The sequence below is a fragment of the Eschrichtius robustus genome, chromosome 2 (assembly GCF_028021215.1).
Source record: "Eschrichtius robustus isolate mEscRob2 chromosome 2, mEscRob2.pri, whole genome shotgun sequence".
Taxonomy (NCBI): domain Eukaryota; kingdom Metazoa; phylum Chordata; class Mammalia; order Artiodactyla; family Eschrichtiidae; genus Eschrichtius; species Eschrichtius robustus.
The window spans coordinates 130598408-130616462 of NC_090825.1; the positions used below are offsets into that span (position 1 = coordinate 130598408).

Consider the following 18055-nt stretch of genomic DNA (forward strand, 5'->3'; position numbering starts at 1 on the left):
TATGCCTTTTATTTCCTTGTCTTACCAGTTGCACTAGGTAGGAATTCTAGAACAGTACTAAAGTGGAGAGAAAGTGGACAGCCTTTCTCCTGCTCTTAGTAGAAAAGCATTCAATATTTCACCATTAAGTAGGATACAAACTATAGGGTTTTTCTGTAGCCATACTAGAGTTTTCATAAAGGGCCGTAACCCTGATTAAAATCAAGAGACACTAACGTTAAGGCTGGCACTTTCAGTAGAAACAGACTGTCTTTGAGATTTATTTATAACAGCTTTTCCAGGCATGGGCCAGAAGCCAGCCTACATTAGAATAAGCAAAAAGAGGAATTGGTTGTTACGTTTAATAAGAACATCTGGGAGTCTCTCTACTTCAGGCACAGGGGGATCTGGAGAATCAAAATGTTATCAGGATAATGTCTCTCTCCATCTTTTCACTCTCTTTTTACATGTTGACTTCAGTCTCAGCAGATCTTCCCACCACCTCTCATCACCTCATTTTGCTAAAGATGTCACAAGCAACTCCAGACTTAGGGCCAACCAACCTAGCAACTCTAGTAAGAAAAAAGGGCCTCATTTTTCAATAGTTCTGAAAAAGAATTCTCAGGATTCATTGTTTGGACCAATTCAGGCCACATGTCCATCCCTGAACCAATCACTGTGGCCAAGGAAATGGAATGCCCTGATTGGTCAGGCCCAAGCCACATGCTCCTCCCCCTTGGAGATTCAGTCAAGCCCACCCAAGTCTGAAGGACTGAGAAGGGGAGGGGCAGTTTCCCAAAGAAAATCAGAGTATTGTTGCTAGAAAATGAGGGAATGAGTCCCAGCCAGACATAAACCACAGCTGCTAACGCCCTCGTACAGAAGGTCTCTGTGTTCCAGGTCTGGCACTAACACTGGACCTCTTTAAACTTCAGTTTCCCCCTTTGCAACACACAGGTGTTTATTCCTGTCCTTCTTGACCCTATCTGAAAGGTCCAATGAGACAGTGCACTGGAAAGCTCTATCTAAACTGTAAAGTGCAGTGCACATGTAAGGAAGGGGTCACAAGAATGATTACTCACCCATCTATCCATCTGTCCTCTTCTCTCTCCCTCACAGAGCATCTGAAGAAGCCACTTGAAGACTACATGGCCCTTTTCCCCAGCGTGAGGATTCTCCGAACCAAGAAACGGGAAGGGCTGATAAGGACCCGGATGCTGGGGGCCTCAGCAGCAACTGGGGATGTCGTCACATTCTTGGACTCCCACTGTGAAGCCAATGTCAACTGGCTCCCCCCCTTGCTCGGTAAGGGAGGCTTGCAAGGTGAGGTAGGCGGCCTGGAGTGAGCCACTGGCCTCCGGTCCTGCTTTCTGCAGGGAGTCATCTATACTACAAGGCTTCCCTTGCCTGCTTGAGATGCACCCAGCACAATGCCAGGCGCCATGAGGGTATCAGGCCCTCAGGAGTGCTCAGAGCAACCTTAAAAGTTCTGTCCCTTCATTTGACAGAGGAGGAAGCTGAGACTCGGAGAGGGGAAGTGACTTGCCCGAAGTCATAAAGCACATTAGTGTCTAGTGACATGATTGCTTCTCCCAGGTTACTTCAGGTGTTATTGGAAAGCAAGCCAAGGCTGCCTACTGCTAAGAGCCAAATTGTGGGGAACACCGTCATACCAACTTAGAACAGTTATTCACTGCCCTGCTGCTGTGAGCAGGGAAGGCTGTTAGCTTTACCTTCAGCCCTCACAAAACCATGCCAGGTCGAAAGTCTCCCCTTTTTATAATAGAAGAGACTGAAGTTCGGAGATTTTGAGTGACTCACTTGATCCCTTGGGCAATAAGTGTCAAAGTCACCATCTCTCTGGCTCCAAAGTGTATCTTCTTTCAGGATTCCACACTGCCTCCCTAAATTCATTTCCTCTTTGGAGAGTTTCTGACCGCTCTCAGGTAAGGGCTCCAGACAGAGGGCAGCGTGATCCAGGAGTCGTCCACGTAGCCTTGTGGACAGAAGGGAGACACGAAGCCTGGCTGCTGGGCAGTGAGGTGCCTCATGGCTGGTTGAAGAACCAGGTCTGAATCCCTAGGCTCTGAGCTTCGAGGAAGGCATTGAGCTGCTGCTGACAGGTGGACGCTGAAGAGGAAATGTCCTACTGGGGCTGGGAGTCAGGTGAGGGACAGAGGTGGAGGCAGACTGGGGAAGATCTGTCAATCCAGAGAGAAAAGTGAACGCCTCAGAAATGGATGGGTATGCTCTCCGTAACAGAAAGCATAGGGAGCAAAGAGGACTCGAGTTCAGGGCAAACTTGAGTGTGTATCAGAATCACCTAGAAGACTTGTTAATACACAGAGTGCTGAGCCCTGCTCCAGAGTGGTTGGTTCAGGAGGTCTGGGGCGGGGCCTTAGAAGCTGCATTCCTAACAGCCTCGGGGTGGTGCCAGTGCCGCTGGTCCGTACTTCGGGGAGCACTGGTTAGGCCCCCATTCAGAAGAGAGGACAGAAGGCAAAACCCACATGCTTTAATGGGATAACCCAGCAAGTTTGTTTCCTAACACAGATCAGCATGAAACTCTAATATCAGGTGACATGCTTCTGACCCCAAGGGTCCAGGATCCCACTGGGTTAGGAAAAGGATATAACCCAGATCTTCTGGTCAACTGTTTACTTAATTAAATCAAGAGATCTGCATCTGCCTCTCATGACTGGAAGAGAACAAAAGAGAAAAAAGCTTCACTATAAATCACCTAATTGGGACTTCCCTGGTGGTCCAGTGGCTAAGAATCCGCCTTCCAATGCAGGGGACGAGGGTTTGATCCCTGGTCGGGGAACTAGGATCCCTCCTGCCATGGGGCAACTAAGCCTGCATGCCGCAACTACTGAGCCCATGCGCCACAACTAGAGAGCCCGCGTGCCACAACTACTGAGCCCACCCGCTGCAACCAGAGAAGCAAGTGCGCCATGACGAAAGGTCCTGCGCGCCACGAGGAAAGATCCTGCGTGCCGCAACTAAGACCCAAATGCAGCCAAATAAATAAAATATTTGTTTTTAATTTAAAAAAATAATAAATCATCTAATTTATAGTCCTGAAGGAACATCGCGTTTGGGGGGGGTCATTCAGTGACTCATAAAGAGACTGAAGTGGTAGAACACGAAGCTGAGCTTGTGGTTAACAAGCCTTAACCCTTGTGTTAACAGCCTTAACTCTGTTTCTATGGAAATATATGAGGGTAATTTTCATAATCTGCAGCCATACATGGAAGAAACATTCTTCCTCTTCTTTTTCCCTTTTTCCAATAGAAATGTGAACCACTGGTGTAGATGTAAAAGTCTATCCCTTCTAATATGAGCAGCTGACCGAGCCCATCACGGCTTTTGTCTCTGAAACCGTGAACATGCACAGTTCACTCTGCCTTCTTTGGAGAGTAGGCATTTCTGAGCCTGAAAGGGATTCAGCTCCCCTGAAGGGAAAGCCACTGTTGATCATCATTTTCTTCATCTCTGTCACCACCATCATCACTGTCGTCATCATCATCATCATCGTCGTCATCATCATCATGCCTCTGCTAGTCCCTTATCTTTTTTTGATCACAGCCCACATTTGAATGTGACTGGTAAAGCGGACAGGGCAGGCCTTATTATCCACAGATTGCAAATGAGAAAACTGAAGGGCAGAGAGAATGAGGGGGATACTCACCCTTCCAGCTCCTGCTTCTGAGCTGCTTTCAGCGATCCTGGGCACAAAGGATGTCAGCAGAGGGCTCGTCGCGTGCTCGAGCCTGGGCTAAGCATCTTGGCCCCATCATCCCACTTGGTCTTCACAGAGATCCCAGGAAATTGGTGCTACCTTCCTCCATTTTGCCGGCCAGGAAACAGAGGTTCAGAGGCATCAGATAACCTTTTTCAAGGTTACACTGTTCGTAGATAACAAAACCAGGGTTTGCACCTGGGCATTGTGTCTTCAAGTGAGTACAGCACCGTGGCATGCTACCTCTGATGCCACCGCCTTGACCTTACACCTCCCCCAATCAGCCAGCATCCGGCAGAGCACTGTGTCGTCAGCACACACCCCCTCTGGAAGGGAAATCCCTCACGTGGCCATGAATTATCAGGAAGGGAGGCCCTTTTCTAGATCTTTCCCTGGGAAGATTCTTCTGCTTCCTTAAGAATCCCTAGGGAGCATGTCCACAAGGCAGATCCAAGCTCCACCCCAAGAGATCCTGATTCAGTGGGCCTGGGGCAGGCCAGCCCTAGGGGGGTTTCTAAACACACCCTCGGTGCTTCTGGCACTGGTGGCCCCAGATCTACACTTGGGGACACAGCATCAAAAACACCATTTCTCAGTTTATTGACCATGTGCCACAGTTAGAAATACATTAGACATGTCAATCCAGTACACAAATGTACACACTGATGCAGTATGACTGAAGTATTTCCCAAAACTACTTTCCCTCATCACCTAGAATGCACCCTGACATTCTTTTTTGCTTCACTACAAACACACACACACAGTTTCATGACCCACCTATGGATCGTGTCTTGCAGTTTAGAAAAAGGCAAAACTTTTCTTTGCTTTCTCTCCTGGAAGAAAAATCTGCTGTAGCTTGATGAAGCCTGGGCCCTAGGCAGCTGCCAGCCTACCCTGGCCCTACCAGGCTCCCCATTCCAAGACTTGGACTTGACTCCTGGCCCAAGCAGCCAGTCACCCAAGCACAGCCCACTTGCCCCTCATGGCAGATCATCTGCCCCAATCACTGGCACCTCCTGGCTGTAGTCAGGGCTTCTTGGCAGGAAGCACACTAAAGGGCAGAGAGTGAATTTTATAGAATCAGCTTCTCCCTGGCTTGAAAGGGACATAGAGCCATCTAGGTTAAGACCCCCGTTTGCTATCTTGAGTCACCTTGCCTGCAGCATTCCTGCAGGGCAGAGGTCCACCAGGCCCTGCTTGCACGCCTCCAGTCCTGAGGAGCTCATGGGATAGTCCGTTCCCTCTGTAGTAGTTCTGACTGTTGGAAAATGTTGAGCGGGACTCTCTCGCAAGGACCATTTGTTCTCTGACGGCAGCTAGGAGGTGTTGGGGAGCTTCAGGGACAGGCAGTCTGCCATGAGGGGCAAGTGCTGGAGTGCCTGCCTGCTGAGCCACAAGTCAAGTTCAGGACTCGGAATGGGGAGGGCCAGAACAGGGACCCTCCCAGAAGGAAGTTAATCTCTTTCCATAGCAATGCTGAGCATGACAGACACCTGTGCTCAACACCTTCAAGCATTACTGTATCCAGGACTGCTGCAACCAGACCCTCTTCTCCCCATTTCACAGAGGAGAATGCTGAGGCTGAGATGTCATTTATGTAGCTGGCCCAGGGCCCTCTCAATGGATGGCAGGATGGGCTGGGAGCCCTGGTCCATCTTGCTTAAAACTTGTGTGCTTTCTTCCTCACGGATTCTCAAACTCGAGTGTTCAGAGAAATCACCCAGGAAACATGTTAAAAATGTGAATACGTTGTGGAGCAGAGTCATGCACGTAGCTCCTCTCCCATCCGGCCTCCCTAATGGGCATCTCTTGGCTTCTTCAGACCGCATTGCTCGGAACCGCAAGACCATTGTGTGCCCAATGATCGATGTGATCGACCACGATGACTTCCGGTACGAGACGCAGGCGGGGGATGCCATGCGGGGCGCCTTTGACTGGGAGATGTACTATAAGCGGATCCCGATCCCTCCAGAACTGCAGAAAGCTGACCCCAGCGACCCATTTGAGTAAGTACAAGTGACCCAGGCCGGTCCCAGTGGCTGACCCCAGGGAGCCCTCCCCAACACACACAACTCAGGATTGCCACCTCCCCCAAAAGTCCAGTGCAGGGGAGCCAGGGCAGACGTCCCCAACAGAAGCACAGTCCCTCCCAGCTCGTCACAGAGCCTTGGCTCACGGACCACCAAGCTGATCACCTCTTCCTTGCCCACCCTGAGGACTGCCAGCCCGGGTGGCAAGCCTAGCACCCAGTTGTAATCATCATCATCATGGTTGTCGTTGTCGTTGTCACCACCATTTATTGCACACTTTCTAAGTGCCAGGCGCGGTGCCGAGCACACTACACGCTGGTCCTATTTAACCTCCAACAGCGAATGTAGTAAAAATTATGATCCATGCTTTCCAAATGGGGACACCAAGGCTCCAAGAGGTTAAGCAGCCTGTCCAGGTCACGCAGCTGTGAAGCGGCAAAGGCTCAGTGCCTGGCAGGTCTGTCTGCCTCTGGAGCCGACTTTCCCATCCATCAGTTACACCCTCTTGGAAGTATCAGGGAAATAGCTTGTCCCACGGTGGAAGTGTGGGGTGCGGGTGTGTGGACCGGACCCGTAGCATCCTGGAATGGCAGAGCTAGACGGAGCCTACAGTTAACGGACTCCAACCCCTTGCAGATGAGGAGACTCGGGCTCCAGGACAGGGAGGGGCTTCCCTGGGGACACAGTGGGCTAGTGGCTAAGCCAGAAACAGAGCCCAGTGCCCCTCTCGTACCCCAAGCTCCAGAAGGGTCTTTTCTCCCACAGTGGGCTCGCCATCCCTGCAGCTGTCACGTGAGCCACTCCAGCTCTCCTGCCAGAGGTGTGGAAAGACCTCTGGGTACAAAGCCAAAGTCCAGCCTCTCCAGCTGTATTGGTTTCCTGATTAGTTTCCTAATTGTCGCTGCAGTAATAAATTACCACAAGCTTACTGGCTTATTAAAACAATACAGGGACTTCCCTGGTGGTCCAGGGGTTGGAGCGGCGCGCTTCCACTGCCGGGGCCGCGGGCTCAATCCCTGGTCGGGGAACTAAGACGCCGCGCAGCGCTGACAATAAATAAATAAATAAATAAAATAAAACGACACAACTTTATTCTCTTAAAGTTCTGGAGGTCAGAAGTCTGAAAGGGTCTTACTGATTTAGTGTTGGCAGTCTGCGTTTCCTCCTGGTGCCCCAGGAAGGGATCCATTTCCTTGCCTTTTCCAGCTTCTAGAGGCTGCTCACATTCTTTGCCTCATGGCTCCCTCCATCTTCAAAGCCAACAACATAACATCTTCCAGTCTTCCCCTCCTCCCTCTCCTTGTCTCCCCCTACACCTCCCTCCCCCTTCCCTCTCCCAATCTCTTGCTCCCATCATCACGTCTCCTCTGACTCTGACCTCCCTGCCTCTTTCTTCACTTATAAGGACCCTTGTGATTACATTGGACCTATCCAGGTAAACCAGGATAATCTCCCCATCTCAAGATCCTTCACTTAGTCACCCTTGCAAAGGCCCTTTGCTGTGTAAGGCAACATCGTCACAGGCCCCGGGAATTAGGACATTGGCTTCTTTGGGAGGCCATTATTCTGTCTACCACCCCTGCCTAACCACGGCTTAGCCCCAGTGAAGTCCAGCTGCTCTGCCTCACCCTCCCCATCTGAGAAAGAGGGGCTGTTGGTGGCTCAGCCATCTTCATGGGCGCAGTGCACCCAGGGTTTCTGGCGGGCCCCTAATGCTGTGAGCCCCAGGGAAGGCTCAGAGCTAGGAAGAGGTGGGCTTGCTTGAGGAAATGGAAGGTGACCGGGGCAAGAGAGTAGCATGAGCTGAGAGTGGAGGGCGTGAGTGGATCCCCCGTGCTGCCTCAGCAGGCCAGACGTTTGTGCTCTGGTCCTGACCTCCTGTATCCTAAACATGGTCAAACACTACTATTAGAGCCCTTCTTAGGCCACAGATACGGTTTAGCCGACACCACATCATGCAGCCAGGTCCTACCCCAGTATGCCCCAGAGTCGGCCCCCAGTTGTCCTGAATTCTTGGAGAAGAATGCTAATAACAGGAGTAACTAACATTTGGCCTGACTTGGCAAAGCAGTTCCAGCTGACATGACCGTGCTTGATTCTCACAACATGCCCTTGGGTGTTGGTGGAACTCTCTCCACTTGACTGATGGGGATCCTGTGGTTCAGAGAAGAAACGACACTTGCCCAAGGTGACACGTAGCAGAGGCTGAGGTTAGGCAGGCTGCTCCAGGAAATGGAATTTTTAGGGTAACCAGAACCCCCTTTTATGGTTTGAATCTTTGCCATAAGCCGACTCATAGGCCCTAGATTTGAAAGGTACATAATGGTGGGTCTTGGCCCATTCAGTCTCCTCGTTGCAGGATGGGGGAGGGGTGGGTGCAGGTCGTGCAGCTGGTTAGAAGCAGAGGCCCAGCTAGTTTTGTCTGCAGTCTCAGTCTCCTCGTCTGGATATTAAAGGGGTTGGCCCAGCCCTAGAGCAGGGACTCTCAATCCTGGCTGCATGGTGCCATCACCTGGGGAGTTTATTTACAACAAAGAATAAGAAGAAGTATAACAGATTCACTTTGCTGTACACCTGAAACTAACACAACATTGTAAATCAGCTGTACCCCAATAAAAATTTTTTAAAAAGAAGAAGAAGAACCACCCAGGCTGCCCCTGAGTCCAGTTACACCAGAGTCTCAGGGTGGGGAATTTAGGCATCAGTTCCCAGATGATGCTGACATATGGCCAAGTTTGAGAGCCTCTGGCCCAGATGCTTCCCAAGGGACTCTCCATCCTTTGTACCATCCAGTTCCTTCCAGAAGTCTCTCTTCTGTGTTGCACTCGGACAAAACCCCAGGAACAGGCCACTAAGAAATCCTGGTCATTGTCTGCACACCTCCCCATGGTGCTCGGCAAGTGGGCACGCTGTAGGCACAGAGCCGTGTCATGATATTTGAAAGACACAGGCTTTGGTGGCAGCTCATCCACTTACTAACTACATGCCCTTGAGCAGAGCATATAGCATTTCTGATTTTCAGATTTCTCCATGTGAGAAGAGGGCTAGTAATAGGGCTTTGTGAGAGCTGGTGATGTTGGTGAGGTGAGTAGCACACACTAGATGCTCAGAATTGTTGTTATTGTTACTGTTGAACACAGCAGAAAACAGACCAGGCTAGAGGAGAGGCCTCCCTCTGGAGGTGAAGCCTTGAGCATCCAAAATGCCTTACAGCTAATATCCTACCTATCCTACCACGGCCCCTGCCGCTGGCTTCCACCCAGGCTGATGTTTTTGTGCAGAGTCTCAGGTTTGATTTCCCATGAAGCACCGAGCCAGAAGCACTCTCTGCCCTCCAAGCATCACGGCTCCAGCCAGAAAAACCCGAAACCCTACAACCTTCCTAAGACAGAAGAAAGTTGATACTACTAACACCTTACTTTCCTATAGTACTGGATACTTTCAAAAGTTTACTAGCAATGTGAGCTAGCAAGTGTAGCTCTACGTCGCTGTGTAGATGGGGAAACCAGCTCAAAGGGGTTAAATCAGCACTGTCCTATAGAAGTATAATGCGACTCACATACGTACTTCTGAATGTCCTCATAGCCACGTTAAAAAAAGGTAAAGGGAAGCAGATAAAATTCATTTTAGTAATGTATTTCATTTAACCCAGTATATCTAGAATATTCTCATTTTAACATGTGACCAATGCTTTGAAATTATGAATGAGATCTTCTCTGTCCTTTTCTTCACATTAAGTCTGGGAAATCCAGTGTGTATCTCACACTGCCAGCACCTCTCAGTTCAGACCAGCCACACTGCAAGTGTCAGTAAGCCGCATGTGGCCAGTGGCTCCCGTACCCAGCAGCACAGGGTTCCGGGGCTAAAATCTTCACCCCAGACCCCACCACAGGTTTGGGGAGAGCTGAGGTTGCAGTGAGGATTTCCCCATTTCTGATCCGGGCTCATGAGGTCAACGTGAGGAGTAAATTCATTTTGGTAATAAATTAGCTCAGTACAGCGCCTGGCAGATTCAAGGCCTCGGTCAGTGATCAAGGGAGTCCTTTCTAAAGGGGTCCCCTCCTGTGCTATCAGGGCCCATCTACTGCAGGAAGCCTTGCAAGGTGTGTGGGTTAACTCACCTCTTTCCAAGTCAGTCCACTTCCCCTGAGCGTGCAGTTCCCCAAACCAGGAGGGGCCGCGGAGGTTGCTGCTGGAATGGTTTTCCTTGGAGGGTTTGGAGTTTTCCAGTGGAGTCAGACAGGGCCACAGCCACTCAGAGAGCTTTTCACACAGCAAACACTGGTGGCCCCTCCCAGGTGCTGGCCCCGCGGATGGCGCCATGGGGAACTCGGGCAAGCCACACCCCACGCTTGATCATCTCTGCCCCCGAGCTCGTGCTTTCTCCTCCTGGGTGCCTTCCCCTCCCCCAAGCTCCCACTTTGTTCATAGCCACCTCGAATGCCACCCCTCTGAGCATCCTTCCTTGACTCTTGCCTCAGCTTCCCTCCTCACCCCGAAAACCTGGAGGCAGACGCTCCCTCCTTTCCCGTAGTGCTGGCTGCACCTCCCAGAGGCCCTTGTTACACCCCACCTGTCTTCTGGGCCCTCCTATCCTGAGGTGGCTGCCCTGCCATGCTGGCATCCCCTGAGGATTCCGTCTGACCCTGATTTACCTCCAAATTCTTCCAGCATCTGCTTCTCAGCTGGTACTCGATGAAGAAACGAATGAGAGAATGAATGAGCGGAGTTAATCTTATCCCAGTTTAACTGAAAGAACAGTGACTGTGGCTTCTTCTATAAACTCTCAGCAGAAAAAAAAAATATCTATGCTGGGATTACAGAGTGAGAATCATCAAACAATCTTATCCAAAAACACAGACTCCTAAGCTCCATTCCCCCAGAGACTGTTTTGTAGGTCTGGGGTCTGGCCCAGGAAGCTGTATGTGTTTTCATCTCTCTAAGACATTCTACAGCCTAGACAGGCTTGGAAAGACCTGATTCAGACCATTTAATCAATGGGAGGGCTAGAGATTAGATATAGATATGCATATATATATATATATATATGTATATATATATATATATATATATAGTACAGCTACAAGGCCCACAGGAAAAAAGCACTATGATTTCATTTCACAAGTATTCTTAGGTGTTAACCATGTAAAGGAATTTTGGGTCCATTGGTTAAAATGTAGCATTTATGAAGAAGTATAGGCAAGAAGGAAGAAAGCCAGGGGCCTCACTCAGAAGGGCTTTGGATTCCCTGCTGGACAAGTGGGCTGTGCTCACAGAGCAGCGGGGGGCATAACCCCCGGGAGAACAGCAGTGTCCGAGAGCAGGATACCCAAGGAGCACACGGCCAGGACGTCCGCGTCTTCACACCAGGTTCTTCTTCCCGCAGGTCTCCCGTGATGGCCGGCGGACTGTTCGCCGTGGATCGGAAGTGGTTCTGGGAGCTGGGCGGGTACGACCCAGGCTTGGAGATCTGGGGAGGGGAGCAGTACGAAATCTCGTTCAAGGTGAGCTCTCGGGAAGCCCCCTTGTCCTTGGCAGGGTGCCCGTGGGGCCTGTCCTGGCAGGCTGCCTGCTTAGCGCCTGTCTGAGCCTGGTGAACAAGTCAGGAGCCGCCAGCCACTGCTTACTGTGTGTGTGTTGGTAGGGGGGCGGAGCGGAGGTGGCAGCATGGAGACCCTCAGGTTGCCAAAGGCTGGCCTCAGCCACAGCTCTGGCTGGTGTTTGCCTTGCGTTGTCTCTTCTCAGATGACAGTGTTGGAATAAGACAGGCCTCACTTCCACTAGAGATGGTGTGTCTCCCATTGAGACGCCCAGCAGACCAGCAGAGGGGAAGAGAGAGCACGACGGCCGAAAAAGACACGTGGGCTGGCAGGAAGCTCTGCTCTGACAATGGTCCCCTGGCCTCACAGAAGCCAACTTGTCTTTAGTGGTTCCTGGCCACCCCTCTCGAGCCTTCCCTTTGTATCTGTCTCTTCTGGAGTTTGATGTACAGAGACCAGGGGCTAAGAGCTTGAGTTGTGGGGTCAGAGAAGCCTGGGTTCCAGTCCCAACTCCATCACTCAGTAGCTGTGTGACTTTGGGCAAGTTAGATTACCTCTCCAAGCTTTCTTCCCTCATCTAAGAGAATAATCATACTACCTACTTTACAGAGCTTTTGTGAAGATTAAATGAGATAATATCTAGAAAGTGGTTAGCACCCAACCTGGGGACACAACCAATTAATAACTGGTAGAAATTATTAAAGAGTCAGTGAAAATATATTTACTATAACCTATTAGACCAGCCCATGTGCTGTAGAAGCAATGGTGGTAAAGAAGGTGGTGGTTACTAGTTAACTATGCAAACTTCTGAGGCCCCATTCTTCCCCTTTTTGTGGGATTTTTGTATTGATCTCAAGTGAAGAACAGAGGCTTAGTCCCTCTGAGGGGAAGGTTAGCTTGTCCTGTGCCCCTGTGGTCGGCCAGGGCCTGCTTCTAACACCCCTAGAACCCCTGGTAAGGCATATCCCCAACCCATGAGGGATGGCCAGCAGCATAACTGGGCTGAGCCCTGTGAATACACAACCCGGATGCCTGCCAAGTCGGGCATCAACTTCTTATGCAAAGGACCATTGTCACACATGGCAATTAAGGTTTCGGCGCTGGGGTTAGATTGCCTAGGTCGGGTCGTAGCTCTGCTACTTCGTACCAGCTGTGTGATCTTGGACAAAGAATCCTTAACCTCACTGAGCCTCAGTTTCTGCTTCCATAAAATGGGTTTAATGATACTTTAGTTCTCACAGGGTTGTTGAGAGGATTAAATAAGTCCATTCTTGTTAGGTGCTTCTTAATAAATATCCTAAAAATTATTTTCATTATTGTCATTGTCCTCGTGTACGCCACTGGGTGAGCAGTTCAGAACTGGGGGACATAAATTCTTGATTAGCAAGAAAACAACCTGGAATTCTACTGAGACATTATTTTGGTTTGAAAGGCAGTCTATGTCCATTTTACCTTCAGACTTCTGAAGTTGTCTCCCATAAGGGGGCCAGCCCCCTAAATAAAACTAATATTAAAATCCAGGGGTGATATTAAAAATATTTAACAACAATGATGACACAAGCACCAACCAATCAGAGCAGATGCCAGCTATCAACAACTGTGCATCCACCCTGGTGTGCAGCAACTCAAGTGCAGCCGTGATCAGAGCTGGCAGGACCCTGTGTGGAGCCCTTCACAAGTGTTGGCTTATTTAATCCTCAAAGCAACCCTAGGAGGGTGGTATCATTATTATAAACATTTCACAGGGGGGGCAAGTGGAACTCAGACCCAGGTCCCACACAGTTGAAACTAAGAGAACCAGGACCTGAACCCAGGTCTGCCCAACTGCAAAGCCCATGCTCTCACCCGCTGTGTTGTATAGGCCTCTGCAGGGACGTGAGAGCACTGGAGAGGAAAACTAGCCTAAGAGGTTGGCTGTAATCTCTTACTCTTTCTTCTCAGTTTTTGCCTCCTCCTGGGGTTAACTTACTAGGATATCCTGCAGCCTCTCAATGAAGTGAACTAGTAACAGTCTAAGTCAGAAATAGGTTTGCTCTCCCAGCCAACTCTGATCCATCAGTAGGAGCTGCCCCAGTTCTGTGTTAATATGTATTGCAAGGCTGTGTCTGAGCTTATCAGAAGAGGAGTGGTGATTGATTAGTGATGTCTGCCCTGGGTGCAGGTTTGGTGGGTGATGACACATATGTCATTTATTTAGTATCCCTAGCCCATGCAATCTAATTTTCCAAATGTCACATCCTTACAGTGGAATCACATACAAGGAATCAGAAGAGTTTTAACTTCACAGTTCCTCAATCTGTCAATTAAACAAACTTAATTTATGAAGTTTTCTACTAAGTTTGTTCCCAGAAATGGGCACATCAGTGTTCTGAGTTCTCACCAGAATGTAAACTTCAATAAGGTAACGATCTTTGTCTGTTGTATCCCAAGAACCAAAAGGATTGCCTGACAGGGAGAAGGCACTTAATAAGTAATTGTTGGTTGAATACTCAGAGCAGGTGTAATACTGACCAGAACCAGCCTCCTTGGTCAAGAAGTCCCCCTTCAGAAACTCCCTCCGTGGAGAAGGGTGATTGGAGAAAAATGAGCACAAAGGAGTTTCTAAACCCAAAATGATTTCAGTCTGTGCGTTTCAAAGACCCATTTGATGATGCTCATCAGGCAATTATGGCAGAACAATTGGCATTTTCCCACCACAGTTTATTTACAAAAGACACGGTAATGAAGCCGTATTGGAAGTCCCTCATCCGGGACGGGGAGGGAGGCTGGCTCCTGTTGCCATTTGATCCAATTATCCTCTTCACTCTGGAGAGGAAATGAGACAGTGTAATGAGGAGTCCCCCAGGCCTGGAAGGGAGACATTTCTCCCTGGGCTTTCTCTCTCCGGGCTTTGAGAGCGCGAGTTCCTGGAGCTGGCGGCAGCCCCTCTGCCAGTGCACTGTCTCCCGGGCCCCTGCGGAAGGCCTGCCCACAGGAGAGCCCGTTCATCTGCCGGCAACGCCTCCCTGGAATGCCGGGTGTTCTGTTTCAGCCAGAGCAGGGCATTTATGAAGGGCCAAATTCCCTCTGATTAATCTCTGCTGAGATCCCTTTTCTTCTTGGTGACAGAGAAGAGAGACTGGTCTGAAAGGCATGAGTGTATTTTCAGAAATTAAGATAAATTGATACGTTAAAAAAAAAAAGACAAATTGATACGTGCCATCAGGGCTGATGGATTAATAATTTGGTTCCAATTTCAGACCAGGCCATCTATCCTGATGGGAAAACCCCAGAAAAGATGTTCCGAAGGCTCTGAAATTTCTAGGAGAGTCATTGACTCTTTTTTTTTTTCCCTCTCTCTCTCTCTTAGCTGACAGAGCTTCTGTTTCCAAAAGGCACGGTCACATATGAGAGTTCTCCTGCTTGGCAGTTAGACTCTTCCCAGTTCTAGTGGTCGGATAAATCTTTAACCCTGTAGCCTGGCCTACACCCACCTCCATGAGCTGCTTACCATCCCTTGCTTTCTCTCCACTCTCCTCCGCATTGCATTAGTCTGGACTCTTGGTAACAGGTAACCAAAATCCTGGTCAATCTGACCCCAATCTGACTTAAGCAAAAAAAATTAGAATTGATTGGCCCACACAACTGAAATTCCAGGGTAGATCCTCCAGGCCCGGCTGGATCCAGGGACTAACCCATCTCATCTAGGCTCCATCTCGCTTAGTCCCTCAGCTCTGCTTTCATCTGGGTTGGCTTTCCTCTCAGGCAAGTTTTCCCTTGTGGAAATACCCAGCAGCCCAGTGGGAAAAGAGTTTCTGTTTCCCATCATTCCTGTAGTAAGTCCCCAAGTCGAGTCTCATTGGCCTTCTGGTCCCTTGCCCCTCCCTGAGCAATGTTCTGATCCGTCAGCTGCAGTCTGAGTCTGATTGGTCACATGCCCATCCTGGAGCTAGGAAAGTGGGATGAGCTGGTTCCCTGAAGGAAAGTCTGGGCATTGTGTGCAGAAGGGGGAATGGAGGTGGGGCAGGGCAGACCACAGGTGTCCACCTCACCCAGCCACACGGAACTGCTTACAAGCCCCAGGCTCACATGCCTGGCTGTCTTTGGAGGCAGGCACTGTTCATTTTTCCTGAAATGCCCTTCCTTAGTCTGGCCAACCCACAGTCATCCTTCTGGGTTCGGCTCATCTATATGGCGTCCTCTCAGCCTTACCTGAGCTCCCTGTGATGCTTAGGGACCACCCCAATGTCACTCCCAGCATGGCACCCAGTACCTCCTGTTGACATGACCCAAGGGTTGGCCTGTCTCCCCCACTGCACTCTGAGCTCCCTCGAGGCAGGGAGTGGGTTTTGTCCATCTCTATACCCCAGTTTCTGGCCCATAATAGGTGTTTTAAATAACTGTTAGCGGCATCAATTCCTATCTGATACAACTTCCTTCATCCTGCCCTTCCCAGGCTTACATCTGCATCTTTGGGTAATGGCGATGTGGCGGGAAAGGTACTCAGTGAGAAGGCAGGGCACTGGCTTCTCATCTCTGCTCTCTGTCTACCTGGAGACCCTGGACCAATTGCCTGATCTCTCTGGCCCTCACATCCCAGATGGTGCTGATAGAGTTTTCCTTCCTACCCAAGAGAGGCTCAAATAAGATGCTGTGGAGAAAGCCCTTGGCCTTACATGGATGCGAGGGTGGTTGGATTAGAGGTGGTGGGGGCAGGACCAGCAGAAAAGGGACCTGCACAGTGTCCCCAGGAGGCTGAGGTTAGGACGTCTTCAACTTTGAGGTCCAGGAGAGGAGAAGTGTCCACGGGACAACATGGCTGAGCTGGCGTGAGAAAGATGTGGGCCTTGGGGCAATGTAAGTGGATATATCTTTTGTTAGCAATTTGGCAAAATCCGTTACATTTCAAAGCAAGCATATTCTTTTACCCAAAATTTCACGCCCAGGAGTTTAGCCAAGAGAGACAGAGCAAAGATTGAGGTAGGAGCTATCTGTTGAACCATTACTTACAAAAGGGGAAGACTGAAAATGACCTAAATGTATATCCTTAGGGCATAAATAAGTTAGAGCATATCCCAACAGTGAAATATTATGTAAAAGAAGTTAGATGCCTCCAAAATTAAGTTTTAAAAGATGTGAAAATTTTGTTTTTATGTATGTATATATAGTCTCGTGTTTAATCTTAAAAATATGACAAATGCAAACAAACAAACAAAAAAACTGAGAAGAATCTCCTTCTACCAGCTAACGTTTACTGAGCACCCACATGCAGTAACGTGGGGCCCCATGCCCCCCCATTTTATAGATGAGGAAACTGAGTCTTAGGTTAAATCCTTCCACAATGTCACGTGGTTGGAACAGGGATTTCAGCCCTGCTGTCTGACTTCAGACTGATCCTTTGCCTTGATGTACTCTGACCCACGGTGCTACGAAAGCTTCCCGTCCCTTGGGGCATCGGGGGTGGGAGGGCTACAGTGTGGCTGTCCCTTTCTGCTTCATTGTTTCTGTAACATTGAATGCATTCATCATCAGTACATATCACTTCTGTAATCAGGAGAAAAATTAATATTTTTTTTAACCGAGAAGAAGGGAAGACTATTGTTTCTTCAGCCTCCCGGCCCTCCCCCACCACCCCCCCATACACATCCCAGTGCTTCGTTTGGGCCATTTGCAAGTTCAGGGATGAGATTCTCCCCCAAGTGAGGTCTACAGAGAAGGGAGTCACGGTGAGGAGACCCCCAGGGAAGGATGGAGACCCCAAGCGCACCTCTGCAGGGTCTGTTCCAGCAGGCTGCTGCCCTTGGAGAGAAAGATGGAGACGTACAGAGGGTCCCTTGGGGCAGGCTCGCTTGAGCAAGGGAGTGACAGAAAGCCACACGAGGGAACGAGGGAGAGCCTTGTTCCGAGAGGGAAACCCACCACATCTGAGCAGAGGCAGGAGGCCTCAGTGGTGGGTGGGTCTGCATAGTCCCAACACTGATACAGTTACCAAAGGCCAACCCAGCCCCAGACTGCCGTGGGCAGATTTAAAAAAAGGAAACTCTCAGATTTTCCTTCCTTGAAACTCATGTGTCATCAGGAGGGTCGAGTGAAATAGGGTGTATGAAAAGAAAGTAGTATGCACACCAGAAACGGGTGAGGAGTGATGTTGTGACCTGATGCCCCAAGTTCTTAGCGGACAGGGCCAGGGTCCCTCAGCTGGAAGGTGGCAGAGCCAGGGCTAAATCCCAGAGGTCCTGACTCTAAGCCCACTGCTCATCTCATTCCACCTGGAGGGAGGGGGCAGCCTGGAGAGAGGCCACTGCTACAGGGAGGCCCCGGAAGTCAGGACCAGCCCTGAGGGGGTTAAGCTGCCACCCAGGAGGGCCTTCGGGGCCCCCACGCAAGTGCCAGCCTGCCATCGCCTCTCCCCATCCCTTCCACCACCCCCTCCCAGCCCCCTCTGACTCAGACCAGCTGCAGTGTCGCTGCCGGGAACCCAGCGCTAGCTCCTTCCTTAGCTGGGTTATCCGAGGATGCTGGGAACTTGCTCTGCCGCATGCAGCATTTTCCTCCCAGCCACATGTACCCAGACTTTCTAAGAGCTGTCTGCCAAGAATAGGGAAGGCATTCTGCTCCTGACTTTGAGCAGCCATTTGAAATTCCTAAGTGTCTCTGTCTGTGGGCACCTGCCCCTCCCACCATTCCTCCAGGAAGACGGCTCGGAAGCCCAAGGGTCACCTGCAGTACATCGCTCCCTAACCAGCCACGCGCCCATCTCTTCATGCCTCGGTCTTTTATTGCTA

At 50.0% G+C, this 18055-nt stretch overlaps 1 protein-coding gene across 4 annotated transcripts in view; it reads left to right on the top strand.

Annotated features, from left to right (window-relative positions):
- The window catches only part of GALNT10 (polypeptide N-acetylgalactosaminyltransferase 10), a 335391-nt gene that overhangs the window by 295030 nt on the left and 22306 nt on the right, over positions 1–18055 (top strand). For all 4 annotated transcript variants that reach the window (XM_068536263.1, XM_068536262.1, XM_068536260.1 and 1 more), the window contains 3 exons: positions 1099–1284; positions 5544–5727; positions 11138–11255. In XM_068536263.1, coding sequence (XP_068392364.1) covers positions 1099–1284; positions 5544–5727; positions 11138–11255 — 488 coding nt within the window. The remainder of the gene's footprint in view (positions 1–1098; positions 1285–5543; positions 5728–11137; positions 11256–18055) is intronic.